This window comes from Anabrus simplex, chromosome 2 (assembly GCF_040414725.1).
Source record: "Anabrus simplex isolate iqAnaSimp1 chromosome 2, ASM4041472v1, whole genome shotgun sequence".
Classification (NCBI taxonomy): domain Eukaryota; kingdom Metazoa; phylum Arthropoda; class Insecta; order Orthoptera; family Tettigoniidae; genus Anabrus; species Anabrus simplex.
The window spans coordinates 1,184,144,594-1,184,163,293 of NC_090266.1; the positions used below are offsets into that span (position 1 = coordinate 1,184,144,594).

The 18,700-nt window shown below is 40.9% G+C and overlaps 1 protein-coding gene and 1 non-coding gene across 2 annotated transcripts in view; both read left to right on the forward strand.

Annotated features, from left to right (window-relative positions):
• LOC136863390 (uncharacterized) overlaps nt 1-18,700 on the forward strand; it is a 272,752-nt gene that overhangs the window by 188,223 nt on the left and 65,829 nt on the right. The window contains exon 3 of the mRNA XM_067139799.2: nt 8,642-8,786. Coding sequence (XP_066995900.2) covers nt 8,712-8,786 — 75 coding nt within the window. The 5' untranslated portion in view covers nt 8,642-8,711. The remainder of the gene's footprint in view (nt 1-8,641; nt 8,787-18,700) is intronic.
• LOC136865006 (5S ribosomal RNA) lies at nt 8,363-8,481 on the forward strand. The gene has a single exon (XR_010859407.2). It is a non-coding gene; the product is annotated as a 5S ribosomal RNA (ribosomal RNA).

Genomic DNA, 18,700 nt, shown 5'->3' on the forward strand with positions numbered 1-18,700 from the left:
CAAAATAAATGCCAGCTTTATCAGACTTCACTGGATTTCGATATAAACCGCAACTCTCGCTTGACATTACTGCTGAACACATAATTTATCATCTCAAATTTATCCTGACGTGAATACTATGATTATTATTATTGGATAATTTTACATTTGACTTTATCACGCTCACAACGGCTATTTCATCGTTATCATTATTTGTAACTTTTACCGGTCTGAACATTATTTCACTGATTTTCATTACCATATTTAAAACTTCATCTTTTACATTTTTCTAAAGAAATTTAATCACATTTTGAAGTCTCGCGTACTGATATAAATAATAGACAATTCACCTCAACTTTGCAATACACTCAATTTTTACACACGCCAAATATTAATTTAACGGGGCAAGCATGTATATTTCTAATTAAAACATTATATTTAAATTAGACATACCTGTAATTGCGTCGGTGGCAAGGCGTTATCTTGACCTCACTTTTTTACGCCAGCAATCTCGTATTTAGCCCCTCATAATTGCAGAGCACCTTCTTCTCTTAAACATTACTTATAATTACACATATTCTGAACTTTACTTGATTCAACACACGTAAATAATAAATTATTTTAGACACATGTAACAGTGAAAACCGCTTCGTTTCTTGCCAAGAACTCAACTCTCACAGTTGATGGAAATCTCCAACTCCCCTTTTGCCAGGTGTTTTTAAAGATATGACTGACCATGGAACCCGAAGCTTATCTCCGCCAGTCTACAGTTCCCCTTTATCGATTACCAAAATACACCGTCAGCAGTAGTTCACGAAAGCTATCTGTGAATTTGCTGTTTCCATTTGAGAAGTTCAGGAACCCTATAATAATGCAACTAACGATTTTCTTTACTGATCATGATAGATGTCGTAACTACACTGTATCAATAACTAATTCATTCACCCTTTTACCACTTGGTAAAAATATCCTCCCTCGAGCCAACTGACTTTAGAAACTTTACAAGTTCATTCCAGCCCACTTCTTGATGTTGCCTGAAGCAGGTCCACACACTTGAACCACGGAATAGTAAGTGAAGCTGCTGTCTGAGGAGGGGCTATTTAAAGCCTTTCTAGGGACGCTTTGCTTGGCGTGATGTACAGTGGTGCAATAATACTATTTGATGATCACTGAACCGATACTCTCCCCAAAAATTCCACCTAATTTTCCAGTCATGATGGTGTTGTTTGTTGATTTTTCACGTTACTTTAACGGGCATAATTAATTAATTTCGTGCATTAAGTTTGCCGCGCATTTTTACTGTATGTCCTTGATACGTGTTTCCCTCACGGCCAACGTAGATGCCAACTTCTCTCCAGGCCTTTTAAATACATTTCCAACCTGAGGACTTAAACTTCATCAAATATTTCCTAAAATTCTTAATTACTTATTTCTTTGTTAATGATAGTGCCGAAATCTCTCGCAATGAGGGTTATTATAGAGATTTTCATTATTAATTACACGAGGTCTGCCTAAATGTTCCGACCTCTTTCGAATGTTTGGCGGCTCGCTCCTCACTATGCGTTGTCACGCCACGGAACGTGAGACGAGCTTGCAATAAAGAAATACGGTTGCACTCGTAGTTGCATCTTGTAGTTGCAATATTTAGCAAGGTAGAATTAGGGGTTCAGTATATTTGTATGGAGGTGACAACTCACAGATTACTTTCATGAGTTACTGTATGTTTGTATGTGGGTGGTAACCACACAGTATGTAGGTTATATCCTCACAGATTACTTTTATGGGGTACGTTTATATTTAGCTGAAAACCTCACAAATGATTATTTTATGAGGTATGTTCGTATTTAGGCGATAACCTCACAAACTACCGAGCGAGTTGGCCGTGTTGTTAGGGCGCACAGCTGTGTGCTTGCATTCGGGAGATAGTGGGTTCGAACCCCACTATCGGATGCCGGAAGATGGTTTTCCGTGGTTTCCCATGTTCACACCAGGCAAATTCTGGGGCTGTATCTTAAGGCCATCCGCTTCCTTCCCACTCTTAGGCCTTTCCTATCCCACCGTCGCCGTAGGACCTATCTGTGTCGGTGCGACGTAAAGCCAATTGTAAAAAAAGTCCACACAATACTTTACTTTTTTACAATTGGCTTTACGTCGCGCTGACACAGATAGGTCCTACGGCGAAGGTCAATCAATCAATCAATCAATCAATCAATCAATCAATCAATCAATCAATCAATCAATCAATCAATCAATCAATCAATCAATCAATCAATCAATCAATCAATCAATCAATCATATGCATTTAGGGCTTTCGCCCAGGTGGCGGATTCCCTTACAATTGTTTATCTAGCTTTTTCTTAAATATTTTCAAAGAATTTGGAATTATCGAACATTTCCCTTGATAATTTGTTCCAATTCCTAACTCCTCGTCCTATAAATGAATATTTGCCCCAATCTGTTCTCTTGAATTCCAACTTTATCTTCGTATTATGATCTATCCTACTTTTAAAAGCTCCACTCAAGCTTATTCTTCTACTTACGTCATTCTATGCGAACTCATCAATGACAGCTCGAAACATACCACATAGTCGAGCATCTCGTCTCCCTACTCTCAAGTCTTTCCAGCCCAAAGTTTGCAACATTTTAGTAACACTATTCCTTTGTCGGAAATCACCCAGAACAAATCGCGCTGCTTTCCTTTGAGTTTTATGCAGTTCTCGTATCAAGTAGTCCTGGTGAGGGTTCCATATACTGGAGCCATTCTCTAACTGCGGTCTTACCAGAGAATTATACGTTCTCTCCTTTACATCCTTACTACAACCCCTAAATAATCTCATAACCATGTGAAGAGATCTGCAACATTTCTTAACGACCTCGTTAATATGATTATCCCAATTATAACTCCTTATACTGACACGTAGGACAGTGAAGGGCTAGGAATGGGAAGAAAGCACTCGATTAAGGTACAGCCCCAGTCCCGCGCAGCCACTGGTTCGTTACAGTGTTTATGAGGTATGTTTGTGTGGTGATAAGCTCATAGTATACAGTACACAACCTCACAGATTAAGAATGATTGTAGGAGCCATGTTTGTATACAGATAAAAACCTAGTGAATAAACTTTATGAGGTACCAGATATTGTGTACCCTTCGTTGACGGGTTAGTTCTTGTAATTGTATCAAGATGCCATTTAGCGAAAATGAGTGGCAGCAGAAGGAGCACATTTCAGCTAACTACACGTACAACTATCCACCTCCCTTTTACCTCTCATTCTTCGAGTGATCGTTCCTTCACGTATTTACTAATAATTCATGTTCTTGGTTTTACTTCCCAGTAACCAATTTTACGGTTTTCGGAGACGCTGAGGTGCCGGGATCTTGTTTCGCAGGGTTTCTTTTACGGGCCAGTAAATTTGCCAATACGCGACTAGCGTATTTGAGCGCCTTCAAATACCATCCAACTGAGTCAGAATGGAACCTACTAACTTGGAGTGAGTTGCGTTCTACTGCCTGAGCTACAAAGCCAGGCTTACGTATTTCTTGCTATTTTGCTTTACGTCGCACCGACACAGATAGGTCTTTTGGTGACGATGGGATAGGAAAGGCCTAGGAATGGGAAGGAAGCGGCCGTGGCCTTAATTAAGGAACAGCCCCAGCATTTGTCTGATGTGAAAATGGGAAACCATGGAAAAACATCTTCAGGGCTGCCGACAGTGGGATTTGAACCCACTATCTCCCGGATGTAAGCTCACAGCTGCGCGGCCCTAACCGCACGGCCAACTCGCCCGGTTTACATATTTCTTTTCAATTCGATAGTCGTCTTCACTATCCTCCTGATCAGCAGAGGCTAATGACCACGCGATTTTGCAGCTTACAAAGATAATCACAACAATAACCATTTAGTTCGTTACCATGACGACTGAACGATGTTCCCACGTCAGCGAAGCTCGCTGTCGATAAGTAACAATAAAGCAAATCTGTGAAGATCTCTATTCGTATAGCTTCGTACGGGTAAAGAAGCATCAGACACAACAATACTGAACATTTAATCTTTCTGTCTCTTTTGTATCTGTACATGTCTAGATATATAGGGTCTTTTTTTTTTAGCTGTCTCCGCAGCACCACTGAGAGCAATATACCTCTCGGCAAATGAGTTACCCGGCTATCGCCTTCCGTGCGTGTTCCCCTGACACACGGAGCAAGCCATAAAAAAGACCCTGTATTTCCGGATGTATTTGGAAGTTTGTGAAAAATGTAATGGTTTTGAATATTTCCGTTATTATTTCTTGTACGGTAAAAATCAATGAGATATTAATTAATTTGCATAACTTTTATAATGTACAATTTTTCGATACAGCTATTGTTAACGGAGAAATTTGTAACTTCCTGTTTAGTCCTACTTAATATTCCTTCACCAAATTATGCTAATGAAAAGAATATAGCCTAGTGCACAACCTGGCTATCTCTGAACTTAAATACCCGTTGTCCGGCTCCATGGCTAAATGGTTAGCGTACTGGCCTTTGGTCCAAAGGGTCCGGGTTCGATTCCCGGACGGTTTGGGGATTTTAACCTTCATTGGTTAATCCGTTTGGGTAGGGGACTGTGTATGTGCGCGTGTGCTTTTTTCGCTAGTGGCTTTACGTCGCACCGACACAGATAGGTCTTATGGCGACGATGGGATAGAAAAGGCCTAGGAGTTGGAAGAAAGGGGCCGTGGCCTTAATTCAGGTACAGCCCCAGCATTCGCCTGGTGTGGAAATGGGAAACCACGGAAAACCATCTTCAGGGCTGCCGACAGTGGGATTCGAACCCACAATCTCCCGGATGGAAGCTCACAGCCGCACGCCCCTAACCACACGGTCAACTCTCCCGGTCGTGTGCTTTCTTCAACATTATAATTCACCATAGATAGGGCTCTATCCTCACAGACGCGCAGGTCGCCTATAAGGCATCAACTCGAAAGACCTGCACCAAGTCTCTCCGGGTGCCACACCCAATTAAAAGAAAGTTTCGAGAAATTCTGTTAAGTCTTTTTCCTGTGATGTCTTAAAATAGAAACAAACCACCGACAGATAAAAGTTGAACTGAAACTGCTTTTGACTATTTTGTGCCTAATCTGAGAAGTGTGGGGTAAAAATTTGATGTGTACAGACAATATTATAACATTTTATCTTCTTCTGCTGCTGGGCTGAGTGGCTCAGACGGCAGAGGGGCTGGCGTTCTGACCCCAACTTGTGACAGCAGATTTACTGGCACGTAAAATAACTCCTGCTGGATAAAATTCCGGCACCCCAGCGTTCCGAAAACTGCGAAAAAAATAGTTAGTAGGACGTATAATATTGTTACGTGCCAGCCCCGTGGTAGCTCTTTTCGGTACTTCCAGGAAGGGGCTGGTGACTCAGACGACCTGGGATCTCCCAGGCGGCTTGTGCGGTGGGGCCGGCCTTTCCGTGTACGGTATTGTTCTCGTCGGCCGGCTTACCTTTGAGTTTCTTGGAGATTCAACGTGTATGTTCTGCCTCCAGTGACATCGCGAAATTTCTGGGTCAAATCACGCGAGCTATAAAAAGGGAGGCTAGCCGCGGACAGTCAGTCAGTGTTGGTGATGGACTCCGTGGTAAAGTCAGTGAGAGACCCAGTGCGTTAGGGTTCGGTGGCTGGGCTGAGGGCGACAGAGGTGTTGGCTGTCGCTAGTGTCCCACTGAGGTCTGAACCAGGAGCTGTTGTTGTGGTGTCGGAGAGACCAGTGAGTGCCTGAACTGGAGGCGACAGAACGAAAGACTACTGTGTGTTCGTGTATTTCTGTGGACTGAGACAGAGCGAGGGAAGCCACTATCGCGAGTGTGAAGGTAAATGGACCTGTGTTCATGTTCGCTGTTGTGAGTATCGTCCTGCTGTTGAATACTGCTAAGCTGTTTAGTTGTTGACTGCATGTGACTGTGTAAATTACTGGACTGTCTGTGGAATCAAACCAACGAACATTCATCGTGTGTTGTGTAGCCAGTGGCACTGTCTTCAAATCCAGCGATCTACGCACAGCTGCTGTAGGAGGTGACTGGACTTGGGAAAGTGAAAGTAAGGATGAAAGCCGTCCCCAGGTAATTCCAACGGGCCTGGACTCCCTGGTGTGTGTACAGAAGAGAGATTTGTAAATAGAAAGTAATTAGTGAGTGTGGCCATTCACAGCTGGTTAGAATTGTATGTGTTTATATGTGTGTGTGCGCATTTATTAGGTCATACTCAAATAAATTGGATGCCGTTATGCATCAATAGACTAAGCGCCATTTGGCGAAAATTGAGATATTAGCGCCATCTTGTAGAGGAAGGCTTGAACTATTTATAAAAAATTCCCCACTTCATTACAAGAGGCCGTTAGTTGTTAGTAAACAGAAAATCTAAGCGACAAAGTGGGAATCAGTAAAAATGTATATTGCATCAGTAGACTATGCGACGTTCCAGTTTGCATCATTAGACCAAGCGCCACATTCCTCACATTGCGCGCGGATGACAGCGAGGGAGCTAGCGTTTTCGATAGTGCTGACATTTTTACGTGGTGATACATTGAGTGTTTTATCAAGTGACGGAGTTCAGCGATGTATCAAGTACTTCCAAAAGTAAGGAGAAGGACAACGCTACTAATGCAGCTTGCTAAGAAGGTTGCGTCTGAGAATCATTCTCTAGAATTTGATGGTGAATCTCAGCAGGTAAATCTAAATAAGTCAAGACAGGGACGACCACGGGAAAGTAGAGTTCCCTTTCACCAGTCATTAATAGCTTTGTGGCCAAAAGGAAAACCTATCTCTGAAGCCAAACTAAGAAACTTTGGTTCGCTTTTGCTCCTAATACCTGCAGATGCCAAACAATTTTACCAGAATCTTCAAGCAGATTCTGACATCGTGGATGACGTAGATGGATTTAATGGAGATCCTGATTTCGAGATTGAATGAACTGAGAGCAACAATCTTATTACCTGTCCAGTGATTTGTGTGTATTTATGGGAGAAAATATCTTTAATCACATTTTCTGTCTCAAGCAGAACAAAACTTACCCATAGGCTTAAAGATATCACGTCAATACTGTACTCTCAGAATATCGTGAAGGAAAATCCATTCAAAAATTGTATAGACTACAATGGCTCATGTCTTACCATTTGTATTTGACTCAGATAAGTTAACATTCCTCAAATCAGTAAGTCGTTATAGCAAAGACTTTAGAGAATAACTTCCCTTCTAGAATTTCTCCAGCCGGGCTGAGTGGCTCAGACGGTTGAGGCGCTGGCTTTCTGGCCCCAACTTGGCAGGTTCGCTCCTGGCTCAGTCCGGTGGTATTTGAAGGTGCTCAAATACGTCAGCCTCGTGTCGGTAGATTTACTGGGACGTAAAAGAACTCCTGCGGGACTAAATTCTGGCACTTCGGCGTCTCCGAAAACCGTAAAAGTAGTTAGTGGGTCGTAAAGCAAATAACATTATTAGAATTTCTCTATCTAAAACTTGAATAATGTACCGGGTGTTGTGGCGCGGCTCGTGGTGGATCAAGCACTTAGCAGGCCTTTTCAGACAGTAGGAGATTCGGTTTTTAATCATGGCTGCCGCCACGTTATATTTTTTGAAGTTTTACTCAGTAGATACTCAAAAGTTGGGGGTTATTGGTGTAGCATCGTGATACATTATTCGCACTTGAGAAAAACCTTAAATTGCATCAGTAGACTAAGCGCCATTTCTTCAATAAAATCTATGTAATGCGAGTATAAAGATGTTGAAATTTGGTGAGAAGGTACAATCTATTATCCTACAACACCAGTAATACCATATTTAGCAAAATTATGTTCGCTCGAATTTACACATAGAACCAAATTTAAACGCGATTATCTCGCAACCAACTTTTGGCGCTTGGTCTAGTGATGCATAACGGCATCCAATTAGAGTAATGAAACAAATGTAATTTTATTCGTAACAATATATAACATTCTCTTCTTCTCCTTTATCCACTTTTCCCACTCCTGATAGGGTCGCGGATGCGAACTCTGTCGTCCGGATTCATTTCCTGACACCTGCCCTATGTAGAGGGATGTATTCATTATTGCGCGTTTCTGTGCTGGTTGGTAGTGGTGGTGACTCGTGCGTATGTGAAGAGAAGTGTATTGAGACAAACACAAACAACAAATCTTGGAAACAAGATGCGGCGAAAATCCTCGACCCGGCCGGGAATCGACCCAGGCATGAACTGTAATTTTATATTTATATACAGTACGAGTAGATATGAGGAGTGTCTATTCAAAAGGTGTTATTTCCACTTCAAAGAAAAATCGGTATTTCGTCCACATGCATTCCAGTAGTTGAATGATATCGAATGCCACGAGTAATCAGGCCCGAAGGAGATCTTTTGCCAACGGCCATACTATGCTGAATACACCGGTTCTCGTCCGATCACCGCAGTTAAGCAACATTGGGCGTGGTCAGTACTTGGATGGGTGACCGCTTGGGAACACCACGTGCCGTTGGCTAACCACTCTACCCCATCAAGTGCCGAGGTTACGAATAGTGGACGAGTAATCCAGACCAAAAAGTGTGTAATTCCTTAAAAGTTGTATCATACTTGATCACGGGTACGTTCCATGACGGCATGTTCTGGTCCTATTAATCATTGGCTTTCTTTTGTTCCAGGTCAAGCCTTGAGTAGTTGTCCTCATCGAGCAGATGTTGCAACAGATGAAGCTACGTTCCGACATCCAAGATGCCGGTTATGTACAGCTTTTGCTTCTGGTTTTCTGTGCGTCTCGGCTCGATTATAGTCGGGGCCATAACGTTGGTACGTAAAATTCTTATTATTAGTACACACGAAGTTCGATTCTCCAGTACCATCCAATACCAAATCACAACTGTATAACAGACTAAAACGTATTTCTAAAACTTGAATTTTGTTTAGAACAGGTTCTTTTTGAAATGTATAATTCGCTTCTTTCTATAAGGTGCTCAATCGTAGAAGCAGAGTTTTCAGTAAAGTTTGATCATTCTCAATTCCAACAATATTTTGCACTTGTTTCGGCTAACATTTGCAATTACGGAGTAAAAAGCGCATTGGCAACAAGACTATGCCAAAATTGTAATAATATACCAATCAGAAAAGTATTCTTCTTTAGAAATCACATACTTTGGTGTTTATGTTTCTGCTTATTTTAAGTCATCAACCGTAAGTTCACCTTAGTTACAAAACTAATGAACACTTTTGAAATCTCCACGAAACATACTGCATGATGGTTTAAGAACAGCCTAATTTCCCACCGTATTTCAAGTAACCGACTCATTCCTTCCTTCATTCATTCATTTCCCTGTTTGGAATTAGCATGCGTTATTATTTTTTCGTTCTTCTGGACGAAGTCTTTTTTTTTTTGCTAGTTGGTTTACGTCGCACCGACTCAGATAGGTCTTATGGCGACGATGGGATAGGAAATGGCTAGGAGTGGGAAGGAAACGGCCGTCGCCTTAATTAAGGTACAGCCCCAGCATTTGCCTGGTGTGAAAATGGGAAACCACGGAAAACCATTTTCAGGGCTGCTAACAGTGGGGTTCGAACCCACTATCTCGCGGATGCAAGTTCATAGCTGCACGCCCCTAACCGCACGGCCAGCTCGCCTGGTGAAGTCGTTTTTGTGTGATCTTACCCCCAAAATCCAATTGATTTACCTTCGTACCCCCGAAGTACGAATATATTGCGATTAAACCAGAAACAACAAATGATTGTAGCTGGATGCCAAATAATATTAACTCTAATCATGATCCGCAGCTTATCCCACTTGCTCAGGGTTCCTGGACGCACTGAGGCATGTACGAGTCGCAGCCGGGGATTTAAGGTCGCATGCCCTCCCTGACACCCCAGCAACACCAGGAATCAAAGCACGGTCCCCGGGATGACAGGCAAGCAGCTGAGCAGCTACACCATCCTGATTCCCAATAATAACAAGAATGTATTGTGTATAATCGTCGCTGGGAAAAGGAAACCTCGCAACTTCTTCGTAGTAAAGTTTACAGAAGAAGCCCAAAACTGAGCGGTGAGCAATGGCTGGGGAACTGTTCCTGGCATTTTCAGTGCTTAATGATAGTCCAGTTATTCGACCATTGGAGTCTTCTGTTCCCTTCTCAGGCAACGCGGCAAGCCTTCACAAGACAGATGCAGAAACATGGTTTTCTCTTGAGTGCAATTACGAGGTTTTCATTGCCTAGCAACGATATATTTACGAGTATTATTAAAACAACTATTACTATTGTACTATATACACTCCTGGAAATGAAACTCCACGGCCTGTTTTCAGTCATTTGACCGGGTCAGGAATGGAATGAAGCCCCCTTCTAGCGGTGAGGATGGGAATTGTACCGGCTGCCGAGGCCTGTCGCACTTCTCTGGGGCAATGATTAATGAAATGAAATGATATTGGAGAGTGTTGCTGGAATGAAAGATGGCAGGCAAAACCGGAGTACGCGGAGAAAAACCAGTCCTGCCTCCGTTTTGTCCAGCACAAATCTCACATGGAGTGACCGGGGTTTGAACCACAGAACCCAGCGGTGAGAGGCCGGTGCGCTGCAGCCTGAGCCATGGAGGCTCTTACTATATACACTCCTACTGAAGGAAATGAAGTGAATGAGTGGATTTCGAAACAAAAAACAAAAAGCCAAAGAGCAATGCAGCATAAGTAAGCATTTTTACATTCCAGGTCAATGGGAGGTACAAACTGACACATAGTTTAGAATGCATAGTTCGGAAAGGGGACTCTGTGTACTGGTAGACAAAAACACTAAATCAAAACAAGATTTTATTGAAAATGAGCAGACTCGACTTTTTTCTGAACTGCTCACTTAAAACAGAACCTACGATACGTTTCCGTACCCCTTGAGACGACCCCGCGTACCCCTAGTGGTACACGAACCACGCTTTGAAAACCACTGCCCTAGAGGACATAGAAGTAGGTGGCTACAGAACTCGACCATATTAGCAGCAAGAGGTGAAACAACTGAGTACTGTACATTACCAAACCGAGCTCTATAGCTGCAGTCGCTTAAGTGCGGCCAGTATCCAATATTCGGGAGATGGTAGTTTCGAACCCCACTGTCGGCAGCCCTGAAAATGGTTTTCCGTAGTTTCCCATTTTCACACCAGGCAAATGCTGGGGCTGTACCTTAATTAAGGCCACGGCCGCTTCCTTCCAACTCCTAGTCCTTCCCTGTCCCATCGTCGCCATAAGACCTATCTGTGTCGGTGCGACGTAAAGCAACTACCAAAAAAAAAAAAAAAAAAAAAAAAGTACATTACCAAGACTTAAGCGTATAACCTCGAAGGATTGAGTCGTAAATGCCAATATACTGTAGGGTAAACTTACCTAACTTCGTGATATTAAGGATTGTAAGTAATATATCAGGACAAATACTCGATCTAGGAATTTTATATTTTACATGCTGAGTACCAATACATTATTCTACAAACACATGAAAAAGAACGTTCAAAAAATGCAAAACATTTGGAGTTATAACATGTAATAAGCGAAGTGGGCGTGCTACATAATTTCGTGATAGCATACCTAATTCCGTGACACAGTATAAGCTTACTTAACTCCGTGATAACTTTTCTGAGTATTGTTACAGTTCACTTCATGCACTTTTCACTCATTTTTAGTATCGGTATCGTTGTCACTGACATATTCACAAATACTACACATAAATACAATAGCATCAGATGAACCACTTTAAGAAAAGTTCACTGTTAATCCATTCAGTCTGTGACAGGACTACTGAGGCGTTAGGAAGGCACTATTCGTCAATGAATCTGGCATTCTCACTCGTTTAAAAATGATTAGAAGTGGACCGAATTCACCTGCAGCAGTTCCAGCTTGCACAATTTTTCACTTCACTGAATGGGAACTTTGTCATTGTTTGCATACTGTTTTTTGGCCATAGCATACGCAACATGTCTTATTCGGTAAACGTTCAGACCATCCCTATTTCCTGCATTTTTACTATGAAATTAACGAACTTAATCTCCAGTTCACTCGTAAGGGCAAACGGTCTACCCATTTCTCCAATAGTCATATTTCCTTTTAGAGTACTCCACGGAACGGTGAAATGTTTAGCAGCCTTGTGTATAGACCACTTTTCCTCCAAAACTTTCTGAAGCCCTTCCCGAAGATCAACTGATGAATAGGTTTGTCTTCTTAGGTCACAAGACCCGTTTTTTTGAGCTTGTTGCTGTTTTCCTTCTGGAGCCATTATGTCTGAAATGGACACAAAACGTAAAAGTCGTAGTCATTTTCTTAAGCAATTATATCATTAATAAGGCACTTAAATCCAACTCTGGTTACTGATATTATAAGTGTGTTCCTTAGAGAATATAAGTGCACATACTTGTATGAATAATTACTTGACCAACTAACCTTAATAACGTTTTACTACAGGGACAGACCAACAAGTAGCGTGTTTCCATCCACACAACATACAATCAACTGCCTGTCCTTCACCCAGCTGAAATTCCCGCTCAAAATAGTTTCCCCGTGTAAAAGCACTCCTGCTATGTACTGAGGACTGTTGGAACTAAGTGTAAAATGCCTACCTTACTTCAGGATCAACAATATGTCGAGTATCACGAAATAAAGTGTGTCACGAAATAAGGTAGGTTTACCCTATTTTCATCCCCGAATTGACGATACTTTGCGTAAAAGCCATGGTATAGCTCTTCTGCTCCACACATTCACGTCAGTATAATGCCTGGCTTTTGTACTAGTGCGCTATATCAAGAGCATTTTCTCTGTAGCAGAAATATTTTTTTCCAAGTTTTGACCGATGCTTTTTCCAGAAAAGACTGATTTGCGGAGGACTGTACCCCGAAATACCTTCGAAAACATATAAATGCAAAGAAAGCCAAGAGTAACGCCCGAGAGGATTCGTCGTGCCGATCACACGACATCCCGTAATCTGCAGGCCTGGCTATGTTAAATAACATACAGTAATAACATGTAATGTCCGGTTTAGTTTCGTAAGAACTTTTATATTTATTAGTTAATACTTTCCTAGTCCGTGTCCTTGGCTGAAGATCAGCGAACTGGCCTTCGTTTCCGAGGGCCCCGGGTTCGATTTCTGCCTCAGTTGGGGATTTTAATCGCGTCCGGTTAATTTCTCTAATTCAAGGACTCGATATTTGTATTCGTCTTAATACACATCTTCATTTACATACAACAGATCTCACCACAGAAACACACAGTGTTGAATACATCCCTCCACAGAGGAATGGCGTCAGGAACGGCATCCAGTCGTAAAACTGTGCTGAGATAACGTAAATGTGCGACTTTTATTATAAAATAATTTCTACTAAACAGTAGCAGGCTTCGAAAGTACTTATTTTGAGTATTGTAAGCAGTAAATGAGGCAGTCTGACCAGAACTCTTAAGCTACAGCCACACTTGCGTGATTTCAAGCTGCGTTACTGCGTGTTTTTCACGCAGTTGGACGACCTGCGCTGCGAGGAGGGTGGCTACACTTGCGTGATTTCAGGCTGCGATACTGCGTGTTTTTTCACGCAGCTTGACGACCTGTACCTCCAAAATTATTAATTGACTGTCTAATTCCATTTTGCAGAGTTAAAGTACAAAACGAATGCCGATGGACCACGCGCAATATTCAAACAGGAGCACAATATCGCAGCGTCTTCTTTCCGCAAGTGTGGCCACGCACTGACCGGGAAAACACGCAAACAAAATGGACCTCGGCCCTTTTTTGATCGGGCGACCTTGAAGACGCGCCTTGCCTCGTGTCCCGCGGCGGGAAATCACGCAACTGTGGCCCTAGCTTTTAAAGACGTGCTTCGTTCATTCAGAAAATGTCAGGAAGATGAAAAATTTAAAATTGCTACTTCAGTTTCAGAGAAAGCACGTGGGCATGGAGCTCACTCACTCTACAACAGAAATGAATACCAAATTCATTTCTAGGAAGGTATGACGTATGACCTAGTATAGGACCAAACGCTCCCCTACTTTCCTACAGGTTTTTTTTTACGTCGCACAAACATAGATTTTTCGGAGACGCTGGGATGGAATACGGTTGTTGGTAGCCGTGGCCTTAATTAAGGTGAAAACTAGAAACCCGATGGTTGGGTTCGAACCCACTGTCTTGGCTAGCTCAATATATCGAAGTGGAAAGATAAAAATGGTAAAAATGTATGTTACTTCTCCACCGATCGATTCAATTAATCTAACCAACTCAAAACCATACAACTGTGAGTTTCTAGGCAGGATTTTCTGGGCAGATACCAGCGTAATTTCCAGGAAGAACTACAGCTGGCACAGATCTGATCCCTTCATCTCACTTAGCGCCACGATTAAAGGCGATGGAAGCCTTTAACTTACGCATGTCTGTAGCTCTTTATGTACTGTACGGAAGTGACGCTATTTTTTTTTTTAAAAAACTTTTATTCCGCTTACCTAAAGGAGAAGATCAGTGTTTCCAACACACCATGCTTATCAGTCACTAAAAATCAACCCCAAATATCACTAGAAAGTTACTAAAGTGTGAACAGTCTGCTAATACTACGTACCTGATATAAAAACACAATAATGTAAGCTCTGTAAAGAGGGAACATCTTCACACTAAATCAAGAGTTCATAATAGAGACTTTGCATCCCAGTATCCAATACGGACTTTCAATCAGGGGCGTAGCCAAGGAGGAGTCACTGGGAGTTAGAACCATGGAAATTTTACAAAAAATGAAAAAGTAAACAGAAACTGACAATAAACTAAATAAAGATTCAGAGACATAATTGTAGAACCAACAGATCTGTTGAATTTGTTTTCTAAGGAGGCTCGAAAGTTGGATTTTAGATTGTAAGGTGAACATACCACTCACAGTAAAACTAATAAACAATAATAATGTTATTTGTTTTACGTCCCACTAACTACTTTGACGGTTTTCGGTGACACCGAGGTGCCGGAATTTAGTCCCGCAGGAGTTCTTTTACGTGCCAGTAAATCTACCGACACAAGGTTGACGTATTTGAGCACCGGACTGAGCCAGGATCGAAATTGCCAATATGGGGTCAGAAGGCCAGCGCCTCAACCGTCTGAGTCACTCAGCCTGGCGCGCTGTAAAAGTGTTGACCTTCGTCGTTTTGTTCTTGTTTTTATGTTCATATAAGATTTTGTAGGATACTGCAATCTGAATATCAACATAATTTACTTGTATCTGTGGCCTTATAATGACAAGTCCTGCATGCGTGCACCACACACACACACACACACGCGCGCGCGCGCGCGCGCGCACCTTCATTGTGTTTCTATCATAATTTTGTAACTATTACCCCCTTCCCTCCCAGCGGCCGATCCTGGCTACTCTACTGCTTTCAATACAATTCGTACGGTGAATTATTGTTTCAACACACTTGCACACTGTAATCTATCCCTGAATTTTTATTTTTCTCAAGTCCTTCAATTTCAATATTAGGGAGTGAAAAATAAAGTTTAGAGTAAAATCAGCTAATTCTTCAAGAAGGTTAAATCCTGGACGGTCTAAAATTTATGCCCACAAATTTAAGTTCAGAAATAGGTTTATTTATTGCATTGTGATCAGGTTACGCGACTGAGAATCATTGGAACCTATTTACGAAGGAGTGTAACCACTTACTCATCCAAATCGGAAATGCTGCTTTTCGACAGAATTTAGGCTGTTATTTATTGAGATGAGCTTTTTTTTTCTTCAGCATTTCAAAATTACTTGTCAGTCTTCGTTTAACTTCTTTGAAAAGATTTTTTGTTAATTACACACAGCATTTATGTAAGATTTCAACTGAAACACTTTATCTGGCAACCAAAACCTCAAAAAAAAAAAGCTGAATCCACCAGAATTGTTGCAATGTAAATACTAAATTCGCTATAAAAATCAGCCGTCGCTATCAAGAGAATTTTGTCATCAAACGACAACTAGAATCGTCCAGATTTAGTGACTTGTCTCTAGAGTTCGCAACGTCGCTTACTGTGAATGAAATGCCAAATTTCACAACTGGTTAAAACGTTTTAACAAAGATAACCTGACGAATGCTGAGGACTTCAGAATGTTTCGTTATTTCAATCCTGGCCTGAAGTCGTTAAGTTATACTGAGGTGTGATACAAAAATTTTTAGCCATGCCTCAACTTGTAATATGCTGTTTTCTAAGTTGGTAATGTGGAAAATATTCGAATAAAATATCATTCAAGAATGGCATTCATTTCTCCCTCTATTGTGGGTAATGAGCATAAGAAGTCTATCTGATGAGTTGATGACCTTAGTGGCTGTGGTGTATGCATTGGAGGTAGGATTGGCAGGATTTAGAGTAGGTGAAACATTATCTTGATCCCGTAACCATTAAAAGGGGAATTCCTCAAGGCAGTATTATTGGAACTGTTGCAACTTTCTTTTGATGATAATAATTAATAAAATCATGAATAAAAATATATAAATAAAATTACTCAAAAACTTAATAAAATTAATAAGCATAATTAACCGAAATGTCCGTAGTATGGGCGCCAGAGTTCACCAGAATGGATCCCTCGAATTTAGATAAGAGCATGATAAACTTTATATCCCAGGGCGTGTACATAATGCTGCGTACTGGTACATCTGCTGCAGGCCTTACCTAACCTCCTGAAAACGACTAATTAGGTAGGAACTGCACCTAGGTTCATCAATAACACTGATTCTAAAATAGCTAACTATATTCTGAACAAATTCCGTGCATGAGCACCTCATCAACATACAACATTATACATATAATACACACATAAAATATTGCTGGAAGACTCCATATTTACAACAACAACAACAATAATAATGAAAATCGTGGGAAAACGAAAGTGAGAACTAAGCTACCATTTGTAGATGGTCCGATGAACAATGTACATGTACAAACATAACAAGACTACGCTCCACGAACGTTTGAAGTCCAGTCCATTGCAGCCGTGTCACTCCAGTACCGTGTATCAGCACCACTTCCTTCCCGTACAGTGCCTCAGTTGTAGTTGTAGTTGTAGTTATCTTCCTTCTCGTTCCTTTACAATCACCTCTACAATCACCCTTACAATGTTCCATACAATGTCCTCGGTTGCCGCCGTATGATCAACCTTTAGACATCAACATCCCCCTCCTCTCAGATGATACGTCTGGATTGGTGCTTGCCAGCCAATCATGGGTGATCTCTAGTCAAGACCAAGCCCTGAACTACTTCTTCCTCCCAAGACAATAACAAACTCTGGGGTATATTCCATGAATCACTAAACTTTCCTAATACAACAACAAGCCCATCTCATCAGGCTGGGATATATACATGACTCATGAATTTCCCGACACAAGTACATCACAACAAACACTGGGGCAGCCATATGACTCATTCAAATTACCAGAGTTATTAAAGCAATGTTTTCCCACTCGTGCAAAACAAATTACTCATACCTACATAAGTGGATATCTTCCAGCTTATAAATATAAATGACAAAACATACAAATGAAATACCGATAATAATAATAATAATAAATCGAATACTGATAATAATATCTCTACCTTCTACATATAATTCGGGGGTGTGATATATGTACTATCACATAACGCCCCCTTGGTGAGTCGATGATATCACATATTATGATTCACCATAAAACAGAACTTCATACATAACCTTATAATGGCATAACTGAACACATAATTTACTGTAATAATGATATATACATTGCGTCTACTGCATTGTATTCGCACACACGAAATACAATTTGTCCAAACAATAATAATAATAATAATAATAATAATAATAATAATAATAATAATAATAATAATAATAATAATAATAATAATAATAATAATAATAATAATAATAATAATAATCTGGCTATATACACACAACTCTGATTGTTTCATATAGCATTGAACACAATCCCTTCTTGCTACTGTACACATACATTAAAATTGATAATATATACATTCAAGGTGCAGATCCTATCTCTTATATCTGCGAAGGCTATAGATATTAAATGTCCCAAGAACCTTATTGTCAGTGGTTAGGGCCGATGACCTTCGATGTTAGGCCCCTTTAAACAACAAGCATCAAGCATGTCAGTGGTTAGGAGCCTATAAGCACACTTGCCTATTCTACTGTCCACAGTATATGGACCCTGATACAATTGAAAAAACTATACATAAACTTAACATCAGCATCGATAAGCGAGGAATGCGTACCTCAATAAAATCTAACTACGTCTAGAATGCACTCCATCTCACACACAAACATTCATACCATCCAGTCACACAAGAATCATACAAACTTTCATTCGGAACATTCATAACCAAGAAATCCCTCTTTCTGAAATGCGCGGGAATCTCACAATGTTTACTCTTCCACAAAACCATAATTAATGCAAGCAAACAGGTCACATACTTTTTCACACATTTCACCTCGATATCATACAGCACGTCATTCAAATCATTCACACAACTCTCAGTCTTAAATAAAACATTACACACACGCTTGGATAGACTTTCTTTCATCTCACGCACACTTCCATTCTCACACACTCTCACTCTATTAATGAAATTCTTACCACAATACACTTTGAAATTGCTGTCATTACTACTTAATGACCCAACAATCAAGTCATCTTCACCACCTTCCATATCAGCTCCCACTTGCACCACTTTCATGCCAACAACACTGCTACTTTCGACTCTCTT